The 21,261-nt window shown below is 43.1% G+C and overlaps 1 protein-coding gene across 1 annotated transcript in view; it reads left to right on the forward strand.

Annotated features, from left to right (window-relative positions):
• SCFD1 (sec1 family domain containing 1) overlaps nt 1–21,261 on the forward strand; it is an 83,386-nt gene that overhangs the window by 38,417 nt on the left and 23,708 nt on the right. The window contains exons 15-17 of the mRNA XM_015421790.1: nt 5,474–5,570; nt 12,500–12,570; nt 14,195–14,274. Coding sequence (XP_015277276.1) covers nt 5,474–5,570; nt 12,500–12,570; nt 14,195–14,274 — 248 coding nt within the window. The remainder of the gene's footprint in view (nt 1–5,473; nt 5,571–12,499; nt 12,571–14,194; nt 14,275–21,261) is intronic.

Consider the following 21,261-nt stretch of genomic DNA (forward strand, 5'->3'; position numbering starts at 1 on the left):
CTACCCATCCCTTTCTACTACATAGGTAAACCTGGCCTCTGGAGAACAGGTCTACCCGCTGCAGTCCACTATATTGGTAGACCTGACCTCGGACCATCACCCTGCACTGAGCTTTAGAAAACATACCAGCACTTGGGGGACTCTTTCTGTCTACTTTGTTGGGGTTTTTTTAGTGAAATATGACAACCAACGTTACAGGTGAGGTATAACAGGTGGAACAATCACTGTCAGAACTCTGCCTAACCTAGAACAAGGAAGTTGCTTTAAATGTCATCAATCTGCCCAACTACTTAAAAAGGTAAAGGTTCCCTTGCTCGAAAGCCAGTCAAATCCGACTCTAGGGTTGCAGTGCTCATCTCCGTTTCAAAGCCGAAGAGCCAGCGCTGTCCGAAGACGTTTTCGTGGTCATGTGGCTGGCATGACTAAACACCAAGGCGCACGGAACGCTGTTACCTTCCCACCAAAGTGGTACCTATTTATCTACTTGCAATTTCTTGCTTTCGAACTGCTAGGTTGGCAGGAGCTGGAACTAGAGATGGGAGCTCACTCCATCATGCAGCACCCAGGTCTCGAACTGCTGAACTACTGACCTTCCACAGCCTGCAGTTCAGCGCCTTAACCACTTGAGCCACCACAGCTCCGCCCAACTACTTACTTATTCAAATATTTATATCCCACTTTCCCCTGTGACTCAAGGCAGCTTACAAATCATAGTGAAAAGCATAATATGGGTGTGCAAAAAAATAATAATCAATTTTTTTCTGGCTCCATTATAGCTTACAGGGACCATTATAGTCAATGGGCCCCATAGGCTATAATGGAAAGGGGCTCTGGGAGGGGCTGTTTTTTGAGGCAGAGGCACCAGATTTTCAGCACAGCTGCTGGTGCCTCTCCTCAAATCCCCCCCCCACCAAATTTCAAATAGAATTGGGGGTCCAATTCTATGAACCCCAGAAGGAGGTGCCCCCATCCTCCATTGTTTCCAGTGGAGGGGGAAATGCCTATCTTGGTTCACTTTTAAGCTGCGCTGCCAGCTAAATTCCCTACGCTGTCTGCTAAAATGTTGTGCTCCAGTGCCCCCTAGCACAGCTAAGAGGGAACTTTGGTTGTATCTTGCACTTTCCTCAAAATGTAGAACAGTTTCATTGTGTTTTTTATCTAATCCAAATATTTTACTGGTCTTCAGCTGATGTTCTGTCAAATAGTCTGATCTTTTGAAAAACAAACAAAAAGTGTAGCCAAAAGACCAGGCCAGTATATCATTGTAGCTAATCCAGTAATTTTTCTTCCACTTCTTTTGCTGAAAGGAATAATTTCACTGAGAATAATTTCTTATCTCTTAAAAGGTGTAATATGTTCAATGATTTCTTTGGTCTCCAATAGTCCAGCCTATGTTACCAAAAACAACACCATGGATTAAGTTTGCCATCCTTAAATTAACTAAAGGCATTGTGTGGCACTTCTTAATTTTAATTTAAAACATTTATAGTAATTGAAAGACTATTGACACTTATTTTTTCTCTGCACTTTACAACCCTATTGTATTTTTCCTGCAGTGTTTGGATGTGGAACATTTTGTGACAACTTTATTAGATAACTGAGTAATAGTGCAGTATTTCCATATAAACTAATGCCAGTTGGTAATGTTGAGTCATTACCTGATGCCTTGACATCTCCCTTTTCCGGGAACACGGTGGCAGGCCAAAGTTGGACACCAGTTAAATTCCAAGGCAGGATGTGGTTGGGTAATACTTGTATGGTTAACTGTGTTCGCCTTCCAAGATACTGAAGCCAGATGTCATTGCTAAATTAGATAGTTTTAGCCCTGTGGAGGTAAAATAAATCATTGAAGTCATCTTCTTTTATTTATTCTTAAACATTTGTAACCTGGATACTTAGTGGAAGCTTACAAGCCAGCAGTGACCCCAAGGGGTCCCTAAAACAATACATCCAGTTAAAATCAAAATATAATGAAAACCATTAGTTGCTGACAGTAAAATCCAACTGAAGATAACCCTGATACCCCCCCCCCCCGCCGCCATAACTCTCTCTACAAGTCCTACCAAATATATAGGTGAAAAGATATTTTAACCTGGGACCTGAAGCTAATAAGGTGGGGCACCACTGAAGGGAAATACTTTCCTTAATGGCCATCTGCATCACTTCTATGAGTGGGGAATGCTTAGAAGGGCATCCTTAGATTATTTTAACTGATGGGCAGACATGTCTGGAGTAAGCAGTTTTTCAGATTTCTCTTACTCTTTTGTAACTGGAGCTGGAAAAGGAAAATTGTTCATCTTTAAATAGCAATCTTTTATGTAAACCAGACCAATGGTAAATATAACAAGGATTTGGCTGTTGATAATTCCTTCTTTGGGATGTACAGAGCAGTTCAGGATGTATCCATCACCACTTTCATGTCCAGCTTCTGGCTCTTTGGTATCTATGTTCATAGATGTAAATTTTGTATTTACCTTAAATCAAAACAAAAAATGATTTTATTACATTTTATCTCCCACCTTCCTTTTGTTAGAAAGTGGGTTACCTTAAATCTGAACTAAGGGTATGATCCTACCAGTTATACTGATGCGCACACCAGTGTGCACATTTTTCATTGTTTCTTAGGCAAGAATAATTGTGTACAGAATTGCAGCCTTAAGAATAACTAAGAAATGGCCCTGATCTGGATAGCCCAGGCAAGCCTGATCTTGTCAGATCTCGGAAGCTAAGCAGAGCCGACCCTGACAAGTATTTGGATGGGGGACCTCCAAAGAATACCAGGGCCAGGAGGCAGAGGCAGGCTATCAAGCTACTTCTCTGAATGTCCTCCATGTCCCAGTAGGAGTCACCAGAGGTTGCCATGACTTCCAGACATGGGCATACGCGCGCGCGCACACACACACACACACACATGCAAACATTTAAAAAATGGATGTTTCCGGTTTCTGTTTTCATGTCCTGATATGAATGCCTACTTTATGTATAATAATGTTTAAGTCATTCCATTATATCATATTTATAGTGTCTAGTTTAGAGCTGCTTTCCACATTGTCTTGGATTATTTTCGAAGCCACGGCAAGAGGAAATATGAGATTAATCACCAACTCATGAGTCCTGGCAATTTTTTGCCATATTTGAGTGTTGAGCTAAATGCTGGAATGAACATGCATTTCCCAAGATATATTACCATTTTTATGGGTAAAGTGTAGAAGAAATAAAACTTTGTATTAAGTTAATTATTTAAGCTGTTAAGACCTTGGCCAGTAAAAAAAAAAAGAGGTAGAATTAAATAGATTCAAGGATGAAATTGTGGCAGTACTTTTGTTGGAAGCATTCTTATACTGTTGTTTTGGGCATTTCTGTGTATTTTACTCTTCCGCTGATATCCGTATGACTTAAATGCATGCAGCAGCACAATACTGCAACTTTTCATGTAGTGTTTCCTTATTTTAATCTTATATTGAATTTGGCATTTTGGCAGTCATTTTGTCATGATCTTCAGAAGTGCTAATGATTATTCATATTCATATTTTAATAAGTTTATTTCTGGAATTAGTTTGACCTTAAGGCAGAGTCTGCCTTAGCACTATTTTAATGTCATTTGTTTATTCTATGTCAGTTCTAATCTTAAGAGTTTTTTAAATGTTGCTTTACCACCAGTAAGGATATAGGTGCTAGGTATAGTCCTAGATTATAAACAGATTTTATCCTCTGTTTAAAATGGAGACTTGTTTCTACTATGACTTGAAATAATCAACCTAGATAACTCATTAAGCAGTTGTAATGCAGCTTTCCCCTTTTTAAATCTTCGAATAGCTACATTTTTTAAAATAACATGTTCTGGTAGAGCACTTAAATATTTATGGTATAGTTTGTACAATTTCACATTTGTATTTTTATTATCTATTCTGATTTTAATCTAGAGAGTGATAATTCCATTTTATGAAAAGCTTTTTTGGAAAATCTCAAAGATTTGTCTTAACTGGACCTAGAGAAAAAAATTGAGGCAGGGGAAAACAACGACATCACAGAGAAACCTAGATATGCACAGATTGCAGTGATCACTGTTGTCACTAAGGTCATAGAATCATAAAGTAGGAAGGGACCTCCAGGATCATCTAGTCCAACCTCCTGCACAATGCAGGAAATTCACAACTACCTCCCCCCCACACACACACACACTTCAGTGACCCCTGCTCCATACCCAGAAGACAGCAAAAAAACCTCCAGGATCCCTGGCCAAACTGGCCTGTAAAAAATTGCTTCCTGACCCCAAAGTGGTGATTAGCGTTTCCCTGGCTGTGTAAGAAAAGACCACGAGAACTAAGCACTGATGCATCCCTTCCTGGCCTCATTGCTAGTCTCTGTATGCACCTCATAACCAAACATGTCTGAAGAAAATGGCATTACTGAAGGGTGCTGGTGTATTTTACTGCTGTTGTATTTTAGTTTGTGTGTCATATAATATTAAAATACTTTCATTTGACGGATATCAGGGTCTGTTGAACACTATTTTTCATCTCATCACACATTCCAGTGATTGGCTAAACTGGGAGATCTTGTGGTAATTCGAAAAATCTCCCAGTTCTGCCATTCATTTCCCCTTCTACAGAGAAAAAGAAGTAAGGAAGGAGAATATAAACTTGATCCCAATATTTACTCCCAATTGTTTCCCAGAGAAATGCTCAGACAAATAACATCTGAAAAGAAGAAATAACATCTGAACATGATAAAGAAAATTTTAGTCCAGTGGCACCTTTAAGACCAACCAAGTTTTATTTAAAGTATAAGCTTTCATGTGCATGCACATTTCTTCAGATACGAAAGCTTATACCTTGAATAAAATCTTGTTGATCTTAAAGGTGCCACTGGACTCAAATTTTGTTCTGCTGCTTACCCAACTGAATCTATAGGAACATGATGAATCTCGTGTGCATCATTACAAATTTTATTTTACATGTTTTAATGTATTAAGAAAAACAAAATGTATTTAGTTACAAAAAATTATGCCATCTCTCCAGGAACCCGCCAAAGGCATATTGCAAAATAAAAATAATAAAAACAAAACATTAAAAGACATTAAATAAAAAACAGAATTGGAAAAAATAGCCCAGAAAAACAGAAACCATAAAAACGGACCACAGAATCTTAAAATAAGTTTCCAGTCAAAAACAGTACTAAAAATTGACCCCTTAATTAAAAGCCTGAGGGAACAGAAATGTTTTGGCCTGGCACCTAAAAGAAAGCAACATAGGTGCCATGCAAGCTTCAAGGGGAAGGGAATTCCACTAGAGGTGCCACTACTGAAAAAGCCCTGTCCCTGGTTGTCCCTCTTCACCTCTGAAGGCAACGGCACAGAGAGGCAAAGGCACTCGTGAGGCAAATCTTAACTGGTGAAGCTTAACCACATAATATTTTTGTACCAACTACAGAGTATGATTTTAATAATTTGTTTTTATGATTTCATTAATAGACACGTAAACTAGATGTGTATTTTGAATGTGAAGAAAAAATCATGAGCAAGTCCACGCTGGATAAATCACTTTTGGACATGATTTCTGACCCTGATGGTAAGTACAGAAAATGGGATTTACTGTAAACCTAACATTCTGAAGAATGCTGTCACACAAGCAAGCTCAGTTATTTGAAGACTTCTGCTTGACTTCTTGCCAAAGCCACTGCCACTTAAGGTAGCTAAGCCAAAGGTCTAATTCAGTATAAGGTATTTCATATGTGCTTTAGTCATGTGTGTCTTTGTCATTTCACTTTTCATTTCTCATGAACAATGGGATGAATGTTACAGAACCAACGGGTTGAAATTAAATCAGAAGAGTTTTCGGCTAAACATCAGGAAGTATTTCCTGACAGAGCAGTTCCTCAGTGGAACAGGCTTTCTCGGGAGGTGGTAGGCTCTCGTTCTTTGGACGTTTTTAAACAGAGGCTAGATGGCCATCTGACAACAATGCTGACTCTGTGAATTTAGGCAGTTCGTGAGAGGGAGGGGAGGAAGGGTTGCATCACTGTTTAATTCTCATGGCCCTTTCTTACACGCCCAAGGAAATGCCAATCACCACTTTGGGGTCAGGAAGCAATTTTCTACAGGCCAGTTTGGCCAGGGATCCTGGAGGTTTTTTGCCGTCTTCTGGGCGTGGAGCAGGAGTCACTGGGGGTGTGGGAGGGGGAGGTAGTTGTGAATTTCCTGCATTGTGCAGGAGGTTGGACTAGATGATCCTGGAGGTCCCTTCCAATTCTGTGGTTCTGTGAGCAGACAGCACTTGTGGTCACACATCTTTCCCAATTCCTGTTGCCCCCAGCAGCCCTCTGAAATTGTTTGAAAGCTAATGCTATGATCAGAGAAGTCTTGCAGGCAAACATGCCTTAGTGCATGGGACAACTGAGCAAAATTGATCCCACACTTGCATTCTATTAACACACCCTCTTGCACCTATGGAAACTCCATCAAGGGATGAACAAGGTGACTTTGCTTGATTTCCCCCCTTCTCTCTACAGCTCTGTGGCATTTTCTGTCCATCATAGTTTTTCTCTTCCTGCATTTTACCTGCACAACAGCCCTGTGAAAATTATGTTATGTTATGAGAATTACTGGCCCACAGTCCCCCGGAAACTTTCATGATTGAGTACAAACTTGAACCTGGGTCTCCTCAGTCCCTGTGTGGCACTGTAGCCACTGTAACATACTGGTTCATGGTTTTTTCCCCCATGAGGTTCTTACAACCGGGAGTATCAGCTTTTCAAGACTTCTGTGGGGCTTCTGGGGGAAGAGGATGGTGGGAAATGTCCACATCCATGAACACCTTGGTACCATCTAGTGATTTTTTTACCCCATCTTCAAGGTCCAACTTTGCCATGGTTAGAACAACAGTCTCCTTAAAATAGATCTCATATCTCAGAAAGGAAGCTGGCCAAGCTCACTGAAGCAATAAACTCCTTAAAATCAAATGGCTGTCATAGAAAGATGAGAAAGGAAGCTGACCTAACTCACTGGAGGATGGGACATAGAGTCCATGCTGATCAATACACACTTGGGAGGAAGCCCTTCCAGAATGTCTGCCTTGTGCTTTTCCCATGAAAGCTGAACATGTACCACTTCGATGTCTGCTTTTCTGAGCTACTTACAGATTTTTTCTATGTACACAGTGTAGTGCCCATGGGTGCCATGGCACCTGCTGACACCTTTCTTGGTGCCCACCAAGTGTTCTTAGAAAGTGGGTGTGGCTGAGTGGGGATCCTGCCCAGCAGGACTTGTCATTGGTCACTGAAGTTCTGAATGGTCATGCAGATTAAAATAATGTTGTTTTGGCAGCAACTGCCACCTCATAGTGGTTCTGTTCTCTTTCACTCCTTTTTCCCAGTTTTTTCCCCCATTACTCCTCTTGTCCCTTGCACTTCAGTGTCCTCTGTGTTTGTGGCTCCACCTTCCATGGTGGCCATCTTGTGGTTGTGCCCACTACCATATGTCAGAATTCCGAAAGTGCCTGAAGGCTCAGAAAGGTTGGGGACCCTCGCTGTATATTCTGTATAAATTCCTGAAGACTATTGGCTAGTTAAACTTTTCAAAATGACATGACAATTGTTATGGCCCAGTGAACTCTGAAATGTGAGTTTTAAGTGTAAGCACAAAAGTGTAATGGGGCACTGCAATGTTGTACTTCCACTTCAAATCTCAAGAGTATACCTAGTATAGAAGAATATGGGCAGATGCCATTGTGCAAAAAAAAAAATCCTACCTTCCTATGCAGGAGTGGTTTCCATTTTTATTTTTTTTAGAAACCTTTCAATTGGATGCTTCCAGTCCAGTAGTGGAGCCTGAACCTCTCATTTTGTTTTTAAGAAAGTAAACAGGCTTTTCTACCCTATAAAAATGATATCCATTGCATCAGTTCTCCCTCCTCATTGTTATGTTATTTCGGTGGTATTGCAGGAGGAGGGGAAGGTGTTCCCGCGCCTCTGAAAAAGTAATCATCTGAACAAGCCTCTTAGTGGAGACAGTATCTTTCATTGCTTTCAAGATACGGAGTAGCATACATATGTAATGCTAGTCATGTTTGTTTCTACTATTTATACATTTCTGCTTTAGTTGAATTTATGGAGGATGAATGTTTTTTAAACCTGCCTTTTTACTGAAAATAAATACTAAATGTCAGAATTCTCATATAGCTATTTAAGATACTGGTTTAATAAGAAAGGAAATAAAGTCAGCTCCCCTATCCTAAGAACTTCAAAAGAAAGGGAGACATTTAGCTGGCTCAATTGCTATACATTCTAGCTGTTCCAGTTCCCTTTTTTATTTGGGCTCAGAGTTAATCCATTTTTCTTCTGGCATTCAAAATTGCTTTTGCTTGCCAAGGTAGTCCCAAGAACTGGAGACTTTTGCTATTTCTTGTAAAGATTAAAAACTATAAGAGCATACTTCATTCAGACAGTTTGGTAGATGAAGTGAAAAAGAAAAGGATTGGGTTGGGTTGTACCAGCAGTAGCTACACAACTACCATTGAGCTACCCAAGAACATAGTGTTGCCACAATTTACATTGTTTGCTGAGACTAGTATAGTTTGAAGGAAGAGGCAAAAACAATGTTCATCGAACAGTTTTTTGAGCTTTAAAAATTATCTGAAGATTTTTCTTAATTTTTTTATTTTTCAAAACTTGCTTTTTGATGCAGCTGTCATAACGTTTAACTTTTCTTTAAGACAATAACATAATTGCTTTATTTCAATGAAAGTTACTGTAAATTGTGGTTTACCATGATTTATTATGTTAACATTTTCCGATCTTTATCTGCAATATCAAAGAAGAATTTATTGAAAACTGCTTTCAAAAGCAGTTTACGTGGATGGGCTGGGGAGTGCTGATTTAATTGTTGTTCATCTTCCATCTTCTGTGCAGTCCCACACTAGGGACTGCGCATGTGCAGGCTGGCTGCGCATAGAAGTTTCTAGCTTCAAAGAACTGAGGGAGCACCCCTCCCCTCCAGAGCAAGCCCAACTGTTTTCCCGCCTAAACTGTCACATGTTCTTACCACCATTAAGATAGGAGCTTCCAGGCTCACTGTGCATATTTTCCCCCTTTCTATTCGTCGTGGAACAGGATTGTGTTTATTCTTCTCTTCCCTTCTCCATTCTCCAATTATCACAGCTTAGCAGTCTTACAAAAAAATAACTTTGTCTTAACCTAGCCCACTCTTTGCAGCAGCCTTGACCAGAGCCTTTCTTCCCACATCAAGTTTTTTCCTCTGTCCCTTGCCATAAAGGTCTTGTTTTAAAAGTGTGTGCAGTGCAACACCAAGATAACCCACGCTGATGAACATGACTTCTGCCTGATGGATCTGGGGGAGGGTCATAATGTCTCTGCTTGCAAAATGTGCTAGCAGTTCACCCCCAAGGCACATAGTGATAGGGCCTCAAGATTAAAGGTCGTGTTGTGGGAACTTGCCTTACATTGACCAACACCTCTAAGTCTGCTCTGGGTTCTGAGCTGCACTTGAGGCTGTCCTCCATCCAACTGATTCCATAAGTTCCAATGTTGGTGTTCCATTCCAGACCTTCCTCTGTCCATTTGGTTCCTTCAGTTCCGGTGTTGAATCCTAGGGAACAGCATTCTCCATCATTATCACAGGCTGCAGTCCAAGATAGCTCATTTGAACTGCCTGCAAAAAAGGCGAAACAAACGACAAAGTATAAAGAGAGGTCGAACTCTGTTTTGAAAGAGCATAGATACCCACCACTGCCTGCCTTGGTTCCATCTCAGGAACAGCCTTAGGTGAACCTGATGCCTCCTTCCCTCCACTCCATCTCACCCAAGAGGTCTATTTCTGAAACTGAGATGGAACCCGCCCCATTGCCATCTAGGGAATGTTGGACTGTTCCACAACCAGAACTGACAGTTCCAAAACCTCAGCTGCAACCCTACCCGACTCCATCTTGGCATCCATTTTATATACCCCCAGCATAGACTAGAGCCATTTCTCCTAATGAGGATCTTTGGCTGTATGGCAAACAGATGCTCTGAATGGCCAAATCTTTGAAGATTAAGGCCACGACCATGGACAACAAACCTAAAGATGAGATACTGCCTATATTCTGACTCACTGGTCATACTGGCATTCCCCATCTTGCAGGGATTCAGTAACATTATTGCTTCAGTGTGGCAGAGATCATCACTTAGACTAGCAGTGTTCTGAAAAGTGGAGAACCTGTACAACATCAAACAGGGCTCTAGTAATTTTTTATCTATGTGTTCTCTATCATCACTGGTCACCGAGGAGATGCAATCATATCCTCAATCCAGACAATACCTTTCTGTTCCATTCAACAGGCAAAGAGGCTCATCCAGGTCAAGGTCGGCGGTTTAGCAACTCCTTCCTAAAGATCAGCATCGGCCATCCCAGAAATTCTGACTTTCATTGCAGCCCACTGGGAATGACTTGTGTTTTAAGGACAAACTGGCTCACCTTGCCAGAGTGGTGCAAGATCTGTTTAGACTCCTGTGTCTTGGCTTTAATTAAAAAAATGGTTACTTTTTAGTGTTTAGTTCCTAGCTTCAGTTGTGAGCCCCTTCACAAGCAATTGATAACCCCTATCCCAAGTTAGAACCCCAGTTGCAAGAGTCGTTGGTGAAAGGGGCAGTCAAGTGGTTCCCAAAGATCCCCAGCAATGGGGCTTCTATTCTAGGTTTTTCCTGGTTCAGAAGAAGAATGGTGGCTGTAGGCCAAACCTAGACCTTTATAAGTTAAACAAATTTTTGCACATTACAAAGTTTGGGATGCTTTTGTCACCAGCAGTTATTGAATTTCTGAAAATAGATACTTGATTTGTCATCTTGCATCTTAAAAATGCCTATTTTCATATTTCTATCCATAGGAATCATCGCAAGTGTCTACATTCCTGATATGGAGAAGATATTTTTCAATACACTGCCCTCCCCTTTGGTCTGGCAAAAGCACCTAGGGGTTTCACTAAAGTGTGTGGCAGTGGTGGTTGCTTTCTTGAGAACCCAGTGTTGTTTAATTTTCCCATACTTGGATAATTGGTTTATTATGGCACTGTCCAAGGAGAACCTTGGCACTCAGATATACCTGATCCTGACCAAATTTCACCTAGCACAAGAGTTCATACTTCCCATTTTCCATCCCCCACATCTTGGGCTTGAAGAGCACTACATTCACTGGATCGTTGAAGGGACTGGTTGTTTTATATAAACCAAACCTTTTAGGGCAGATAATACTTTATTTCTTTGTTATGCTGGCCCTTGAAAGGGTCGGGCATCTGCCTCTTGAGGAAACTGCAGTAAGACTGTGCTACCAGACTGCTAGTGTGCTTGCCCTCTTGTATGTTCATGCTCACTCCACCAGAGTGCAGGATTCTTTAGCTGCATTCCATCGGAGGGTACTGCTTGTTGACATCTGCAGGGCTGCAGCCTGGTCATCTGAGGATACCTTGGTGAGACTCTAGGCTTTAAACCATCAAGCAACAAAAGATGCAAAAAATAGAAAAGCCATTCTCCAGTTATTGTTCCAATGAGAGGATTGCTCCACCTCCTTTGGTGAGCAGCTCGCTAAAATCTCAGTATGGGACTGCACAAAAGATGGAAGACGAAAACAGGGCTGCACTTACCAGTAATTTACCTTTTAGAAAGCTGTGAGCTTTCTTCATTATTGTTGTTAATTTCTTGGGTGTTTTTTTGAGGAGTGTTCACAGCGGACAAGCAGGAACTGAGGGAAGGGAGCACCACTTGTTCAGAAAGCATGATGGTTTAGGCAGGAAAATAGTCTCACTTGCTCTGGAGGGAAGTGCCACCCCCTCAGTTTCTTAAAAGCCAGAATATTCTGTCTGCAGTTGGCCTGTGCATGCGTAGTCCCCATTGTATGCCTGCACAGAAGATACCCCAATGAGCAACAGTTACAAGTAAGTGCAACCTTGTTTCCCCCCCAAAAAACTTGTTAAGCTCATAGAACTAGTTGCACAATTCTTTTGTTCCTGGTCTATATTTTAGTGACGGGCAGGGCTTTTTTTCCTGTGGAATGCACTGGAATGGAGTTCCAGAATCTCTTCGACAAAATTCTTTTTAAAATGTTTAAAAGTTCATGGGTTTTCAGTATACAGATTGAAAGCTTCATTTCCCTCTTGAGAATTCTGGCACCGCTTTTAAAAAAGAAAGAAAGAAAGAAAAAGCCCTGGTGACTGGCAAACTGTATGTAGAACAATAGTGTATGTTCCTACTGTTAGTTGTTACCTTCATCTTCAAGATAGCATAGAACTACTCTTGACCGATAATGCTGCCCTGAGATTGTTGCTTCTATACTTCAGGCTTGACCAGGTACTAAATGTATACTTTCAGTTGTGGCTCTCCCACTGCTGTTCATATAGAAATACCAATCTTTCCCATACTTTTAATATTTGGTATTATTGTTGTTGTTATTTTAGATCTTAATATAGTACACTGATCTGTATAGTAAATAGTAAACCTTCTCTCCTTGCAGCGGGAACTCCAGAAGACAAGATGCGACTGTTTTTGATCTATTACATAAGTTCTGTACAGCTGCCTTCTGAGGTATGGTTCCTTCCTTCCTTCCTTCCTTCCTTCCTTCCTTCCTTCCTTCCTTCCTTCCTTCCTTCCTTCCTAGTATTTGCTCCGTTTTATAATGTTCTGGGTTTTCCCAAAATAATTTAATGTATATAATATTTCTTGAACTGAATATTCTGTTTTTTGATATATATTCGACATTGTTCTCATTTTTTCTGGAACTCATTTTCCCGTGCTCTTTCATGTTTTATGATGGAGGAACTGTAAGAAAGGTTATGAGAGTTAAGAACATGGTGGACACATTTTCCCTGCAAAAAAACCCATATATTTCATTTAAATATTTATGCCATGTTTCTCTATCAAATAGGGACCAATACGGCTTATGACAGTGCAACAATACAATTTAAACACAATTTGAACAATAGAACAAACAACATCTCAGTATTCTTCAAGCCACCTTATCCAAGGCCATGGGCAGCAAGCCACAAGCCAATAATTCTTTGGCTGTTGCCCTTCAGGTTGTGCCAAAGGCATGTGTCTCTGGCCAAGCCCAAGCTTGTAACAGGAAAGAAATGCCCCATGTTCCTCAGGCACTCCCACCTACAAGTGGAAAATCCCATGTCTGAAATCTCCCAAATTTAGAAAAATACACCTCTGCACAGAAGAGTAGTATATCGGAGAAAAGAAACCTGGCCAATCTTTTTTCAAGGCATGCATTTTTATGTGTGAACTAGATTTTTATTTTGTATTCTTGTATTTTTATGTGGATGTTTAAGACAACTGTGACAGGTTTTTCCACATCTATAAATATTTTTTTATTATTTTAACTTGCATTGAATTCATATAGTATGAAGTTGAATGTATTGAGTTCATATAGTTCAAAGGAGTATTGCCTTTATACATAATAAACCCTTTAGGGTTTTTTAAAAAAAAAACGTTTACCCTGTGCTTGAAGATTACATATTGCTTTTCAGTGTCATATTTTAGGATTATTTTATAGACATTTATGTACTAAGGGTTAGTCTAAATTCAGACATTGTAAGGTTACATAAAAGTGAATGTCTTTTTTTCCTCTTGTTTCAATATGTCACACTACTGTATTTACATTTACAGTCATCTTTTCATGCTCATGCTTGTTTACAGGGGTCATTTCATAGAAAAAGAGGTGCAGGAGCTCATTAGCATAACTTATTTGCATATGCCACACCCCTTGACATCACCAGACGTGTGTCAGAAGGGAACACCCACCGCTCAGGCTCCACTGGACTGTTTTGGATTGCTAGCTATTGGGGGGGGGGACGTGCAGATCTGTCCTCAGGAGGGAGGGCTTGTAATTGAATAAAACTTGGTCTTAAAGGTGCCACTGGACTGTTTTGGGCCGGGGGGAGCTCTGCAACTTACCTGGCTGCTTCTTGCTCTGACTGAGGGCTGCTGGGAGCAGGGGGCGTGGCTTGTTGCATGTGCCCGCCCCCTGGGCTCTTTACTGCCGGAGCTCCGCTCCTGTGTGCTCCTGCAGGAAATGACCCCTGCTTGTTTAAATAATAAAGAGCATTTGCTTTATTTCTGTTCCTGAGGTCAAAATATTTTATTGATTTCACTATTTAATTTAGAAGGTGTGTAACAAATTTCAGATCTCCTATTTTGATTTTAGGCAGATTTGGAACAGTACAAAAAAGCACTGACAGATGCAGGATGTAATCTTAACCCCTTAAACTACATTAAGCAGTGGAAGTAAGTTGATTTTATTTTCTTAAAACTTTGAAATAGTATATTGGAAACACTTAAGATTTTAATTTTTCTTGTACTTGTCCACACAGCTGATATACAGAAGGAAGAAGTGGGTGTATTCCTTCATAAATATATGTTCTAGAATGGAGCAGTGTACTAATGCCAGCTGTTGTAGTAATGTTTGGTGTAGTGGTTAGGAGCACAGACTGGGAGAACCAGGTTTCATTCCCCACTTCTCCACATGTAGCTGCCAGTGTGACCTTGGGACAGTCATAATTTATTTCAGAGCTGTTCTCTCAAGAGCAGTTCTCAAAAGAGCTCTCTCAGCACCACCTACCTCACAGGGTGTCTGTTGTAGGGACAGGAAGGGACAGGGATTGTAAGCCACTCTGAGTATCCTTTGCATAGTGAAGGGCAGAGTATAAATCAAATCTCCTCCTCCTCTTTCTCCTCCCTACTCCCCAAAGTCCATCCAGTAGCCATCAATGCCATTTTAGAAGCAGTTGTAGTTCTTTAAAAATTGCCATGAAGCTCCAATCCAGGTCAATGCACAGAGTGGCAGCTCCAAGAGCTCTTGTTCCCCCCCCCCATGTCTTTTCAGGTATAGAAACAGCCCCCCCATAACTACTACAACTTCTACAACTTTTTTTAAAATGGCACCACAGCCACAGGATGGGCCACTATTACATTTAGTTTCCCTCTAAGTGTTCAATTCCCAGGCAAAAATCCTCTCAAATTCCTAGACATCAGTCAGCAAATGCGCTATGGAACAAGACCACATAATAGTGACAAAAACTAACAAAGAAGATTCCTGCCTCTTTTGATAAGTGGCCAAATATAGTGGATTGAATGCCATCAAGTAGCCTAGCCTGAATTCTGACATTCTCAGCTCATCTAGCAAATTAGTTATTATTTTCATTATTATTGATGTTTCCCAAGGTGCCCATGTATGAATAAAAGGGATTTCTCCTTGTGCACCCCCCAAATTTCTACAACATTCCAGAGAATCCCAAAACCCTCAAGAGCACTTTTTTTTAATGCACACAGGACCAGTGTTCCCTCTAAGCTGAGTTAGTGTGAACTAGCTCACAGTTTTTTCGCCTCCAGCTCACGCATTTTTGTCTTCGCTCAGGAAGGATGGCTCCAGAGCAAATTAATTTATGCAGTAGCCAAATCATCTGCTCACAACGTTAATGCTGGTAGCTCACAAAGTAGGATTTTGGCTCATGGGACTCCACAGCTTAGAGGGAAGATTGCACAGGACTGCAGGGAGAAGGGAGAAGAAGAGGGAAAGCCCCAATTCCATGAGCAGAACTCCACTCGTAGTTAGGATCTGCCATTGTTATTATTTCTTATATTAATATGATTAATATTCCTAGCCTTGGTCCTCTGCAAATTTAAAACTGTGGTTTTATAATTTTACTTACTAACTCTCTTCACCATTTTAATGGGAAAAGGAGCATAAATAAATAAAATATGTACATGATGTTAAATATTTATGTCATACTAGCCTGATACCCGTGCTTCCCTACGGTATTTAAGTTCCATAAATCCAGTTATAATACCAATGATATGCAGTTTGAAATGTGACATCTGTTGTAGGAATTCTAGTGGAGAATATTGTAGTGTAAAAAATGAAGTGAGACATACATACTTTTTCCCCCTCTACCGAAAGACCTCTCTGTAGACCACATTGGTGGTTCTGCCCTCAGGTGCTAGGATCACCAGGCTACTTGGTGAGCTCACTCTGGAGCTGGCAACATAGAACTGTCCATTTAAGAAGCAGTCAAATCAAAATCAAATCAAATACCTTTAATGGCATATCAATAAAATCTTCGTGGTCTCTGTGCATCACACCTATGGGATCTGATCTGATCGGTGTTGTACAAAGCTCACAACAGGATTTTCGCGCCTCCACCCTGAGCCTGCACGGGAACCCCAACTGCGCATGCCCAGGAGGGGGTGGAGCGCGGACATCCCACCAGTTCTCTTCTGACCACCACGCTGTTAGCAGCTTTTGTTGGTTGGTGCTTGTTCCTATTCTCCTCACTTCGGGAATTCTTCGTTTTTCTTCTTCCATTGGATTATTTCTCAGAATATTGGACTTTTTGTCAAGAACTGTTAGAGGAGGCAGCGGGTGAGAACTTTCCGTGGTCTTCAGACCGTCAACCCCCTCCCCTCCGCTTCTCCCCTCACATCTGAAGAACTGTTTATAGATAAGAAGTGGGAGTGTTTTAAGAGGTGTGCCTTGTGTGGGAGTAAGTTAGCTCCACGAGACAGACACATACTCTGTATAATTTGTTTGGGTGAATCTCACTGTCCGGAGGGTTGTGCTTTCTGCGCAAAGTTTTCAAACCAAACGCGCAAAAATAGAGGAGCAAGGTTGAAAGTCACCCTTTGGGAATCGGCCCTTGCCCCTCCGTCTTCAACTATGTCGACCAAACACCCTCAGAAGTCGTCGGTATCGATGGATCCCCCACCGAAACCATCGATGTCGACGCCAGGATCCACGGATACCCTCTCGACGCCAAAACCACCTCGACCAGTCAAATCAGCTTCTGATATGGGGCCAGCCTCCTCCAAGAAGCGCTCTTCCAAGTCTGTTTCTTCTGCCTCGACACCGACAAAGAAACAGAAGAGGAATAAATCGAAGAGACATACCTCTCACAAGTCGTCCACTGGGAACTTGCATAAGTCTCACAAGGTGAGCAGCGTAGTACTCCCTAAGGGCTCTGCGCTGCCAACAATATTGCAGTCGGACTTCCTATCGACGCATCAGTCCGTACCAGAGCTGCCAGATGTACAATTGATGCCACCAATTGAAATTCTTGACTCTCCAGTCAGGCAGCTGAACCCTCTGGTAAAGGAAATGAACCTTGGGTGACGCTCCCCATTTGTATCAGCTTCCAAAGCCGAGGGTGATGTAATAGCGGCTTCTGGTGTCGGCCAACGCTCTCCGTCCGCTTCCTCCTAGACCACCGGTCGTTCCGACCCGGACCGTCGATATCGACCTGATTATCGATCCCGGTCTCCAGTCTGCGTGGATAATCGAGGTCGATGGGATGAATATATGGCCCGTCTTGATCGGCACCACTCATCCCAATCACCTAGGAGAGATTATTCGCCCAAGCCACCTTCAGGTCAGGGCTCTCCTTCCCGATACTGACATCACTCATCGATGCTCCCCCTGTGAGATCATCGTCATCACATGCCATACTGGTTCTCTTCCTACCCTCTTTCGGAATCGATGCCTTGGCTACGTTGTCCACTACTCTCCGCATCCCTCTCCAAACCACCGCAATCTCCTCCTCCGAGGCAAGTCGCGCCTCATCTTCAATTGCCTCCTCCACCACCAATGTCAGTTACTCCGAAGGAGCTTCATACACTGCTGATTCCTATCCAGAGGTCTCCATCGCCTTTCGAAGCCTCTCCAGTCGCTTCCGATGTCGACCAATCCGAGGGTGAGACCTCACAGGGAGATACCTCTCCAAAACATAAGGTCTCCGAAGACCTCCCAATCTCCCCACCTGAGGACTTGTCTTCATATGGAGATTTAGTCAAAAGAATGGCTCATTCATTGGGTCTGTCTATCATCCAACCTCAACCATCAATATTGGATGCAGTTTATGATGTCGTCCAGATGGACATGTCCATAGCGATCTCCCTTCCGATGTCAAAAGTCCTCCTACACGCGGTGCAGGTCCCTTGGGAGAAGCCCTCATCCGCACCGGTGTCAACACGGAGACTGGATCACATGTATCGAGTGCAAGAGGAAGGAACTGGTTTTCTACATGTCCATCCAAAACCAAACTCCATGGTAGTCGCCTCTTCTTCCAGAACTAGACGCACTCATACGACTCCCTCTGACAAGGAAAGCAAGAAGCTTGATGCTTTTGGGAGACGCTTTTACTCAGCGGGTGCCCTGGGAATCAAAACATCCAGTTACATTGCATGCATGAGTAGGTACTAGTACGCATTATGGCAACAACTTTCTGACATCTTGCCATTTCTTCCTGAAGACAAAACTCAAATAGCCCAAACCCTACAAAAGGAAGGCATGGTTCTGGCGAAGCAGCTTCTGAATTCGTCTAAGCACTCACTGGATACTTTCTCCAAAACTATGTCTTCAGCGGTCGCCCTTCATAGGCACTCCTGGCTGAGAATGACTTCTTTGCCACCTGATACCAGGGCGTACATAGATCTCCCCTTTGACGGTGATGGCCTGTTCCATTCCTCTACTGACTCTGCTCTGCAGGAGATGGACAAGAACATAAAGGCCTCTACATCCTTGGGCGTTTCTGCTCCTTTCAAGCCATACCGCCAGTGTTCCTGGTCTCGCTACAGTTCCAAATGCCCATTTAACAAACTATCCCCGGAGGTTACCTGGAGACCACGTCAGTCATCTACGGGCCAACGCCAACAGTATCAATACCCTGCATGGTCCAGATATGGCCCGCAACAGTCCAGGGCGAAACCTCAAAAGACTTCCAAACAGGGTCTTTGACTCGTCCCAGATTGCTTCAGGGGCATCCACCCGCCTTTCTCCATTCCTATCTGGATGGCGGGTCATCACTACAGACCGATGGGTTTCATCCATCCTAACACACGGTATTCAATAGAATTTGTGGACTATTCAATGCTGCCTGTTTTCCTGGCCACCCCTCCCTCTCCCCTCCTCCTCCAAGAGGTCACTTCTCTCTTGGCGAAAGATGCGATAGAACGGGTGCTGAAGGCATATGAGGGAACAGGTTTTTACTCCTGTTACTTTGCCGTTCCCAAACGAGACGGGGACTTGCACCCAATTTTAGACCTGCGGGGCCTCAATGTCTTTGCCAGACTAAATAAGGTAAAGGTAAAGGTTCCCTTGCTCGAAAGCCAGTCAAATCCGAATCTAGGGTTGCGGTGCTCATCTCCATTTCAAAGCCGAAGAGCCAGCGCTGTCCGAAGACGTTTCCGTGGTCATGTGGCCGGCATGACTAAACACCAAGGCGCACGGAACGCTGTGACCTTCCCACCGAAGTGGTACCTATTTATCTACTTGCAATGTCTTGCTTTTGAACTGCTAGGTTGGCAGGAGCTGGAACTAGAGATGGGAGCTCACTCTGTCATGCGGCAACCCGGGTCTCGAACTGCTGAACTACCGACCTTCCACAGCCTGCAGTTCTGCGTCTTAACCACTTGAGCCACCGCAGCTCCGCCAGACTAAATACTACCAGAACCAGGGCTTTCTCGGTGGCGGCCCCACACTGGTGGAATGAGCTCCCAGAGAACATCAGGGCCCTGCGGGACCTCTCACATTTCCGCAGGGCCTGTAAAATGGAGCTCTTCCACCAGGTGTTCGATTAGGGGCTGCCACTGAGTGGTGTGCCCTGGAACATCTTCTGGCAGAACTTAGACCATCTCCTGGCTAGAGTCCCCGCTGGTTACTACCCCTAGCTAGGAATTGATTGGAGTACCACCATAGTTGGTACTGTAATTGTTGTTGTTTACTTGTTTTAACTGATATTGTATTTATTAATTGTTTTAACTTTTTGTTATGTTATTTAATCTGTTAGCCGCCTTGAACCTGCTTGTCAGGCAAGGCAGGGTATAAATACAAACAATAAATAAATAAATAACTTTGTGGAATACCGCAAATTCAAAATGATATAATTGTGAGTAATCCTCCCTCTTCTGGCTCGGGGGTCCTGGATGGCGACCATCGACCTCCAGGATACGTACTTTCACCTCAATATCCTGTCCTCCCTGGGCCTGCAGGTCAACTTTCAGAAGTCCCACCTGCAACCCTCACAGAGGGTACAGTTCATCGGTGCAGTTCTGGACTCTATGACATGCAGAGCTTACTTCCCTGCAGACAGAGCGGCTACCCTGTCCTCTTGCGAAGGAAGTGCGAAAAAGTACCTGGTCCACGGCTTTCCAAATACAGTGTCTGTTGGGCCACATGTCGGCCACTACAGCCGTACTTCCATTCGCCAAGCTGCACATGGGACCTCTGCAGATGTGGCTCTTGCAACGCTTCAAACCAATCCGCATGAGCCAGACCGTCCGTCTCCTACCCCCACCGAGTGTACGAGACTCCCTATTGTGGTGGTCAATGAAATCCAACCTGACCCAGGGTGCACCTTTTCAACCACCAACTCCGTGTCTCACACTCACCACCAACACTTCCCTGTGGGGATGGGGAGCCCATTTCAACGGCCTATGCATAGGGTACCAGTGGGATGCTCTCAATTCAAAAAAGGACATCAACTATCTGGAACTGCTGGCAATAAAGTTGGCGCTGAACTCTTTCCAGCCCATCCTTCGAGGGCATTGCGTAGCTGTTCTGACAGATAATACGACGGCGCTCAGCTATGTCAATCGTCAAGGTGGGACGTTGTCCCGGAGCCTTTGCCATCTGGCAATCACCCTCTGGGAATGGTGTATGGCCAACGAAATCTTCCCTGTGGCCACTCACATTCCAGGGACCTGCAATGTGAAGGCAGACCTTCTCAGCAGGGGTCTTACTCAGCATCACAAGTGGGAGCCCACTCTTTCAGAAATGGGGCAGAATAGACGTATTTGCCTCCAGTAAGAATGCAAAGTGTCCTTTCTTTTGCAGTCAGGGGGGAGTGGACCCTCTCTCTCTAGGAGACGGCCTCCTCTACCCGTGGGGAGAGACACTCCTCTATATGTTTCCTCCTCTACCCCTCCTCTTATGGGTAGTTCAGAAACTAGCCAGAGTCATGCCAAACTGTATCCTAGTGGCTCCATGGTGGCTCAGGCAACCGTGGTTCACCACTCTTCTCCGCCTCGCGAGGGGCAGGTACCACCACTTCCCCAGAGAGCTGGATCTCCTCCTCGCAGAAAACGCATCGTTTCTTTACGTCGGAGTAGGCAATCTGAAACTGACAGCTTGGCAGATAAGTTGATAACCTTCTCTGATCGTGTCTCAGAGGTCCTTATCAATGCTAGAAAGGCATCCACTCGTCTTTCCTATCAGAGGAAGTG

The sequence above is a fragment of the Gekko japonicus genome, unplaced genomic scaffold, assembly GCF_001447785.1.
Source record: "Gekko japonicus isolate JY-2015 unplaced genomic scaffold, Gekko_japonicus_V1.1 scaffold797, whole genome shotgun sequence".
Classification (NCBI taxonomy): domain Eukaryota; kingdom Metazoa; phylum Chordata; class Lepidosauria; order Squamata; family Gekkonidae; genus Gekko; species Gekko japonicus.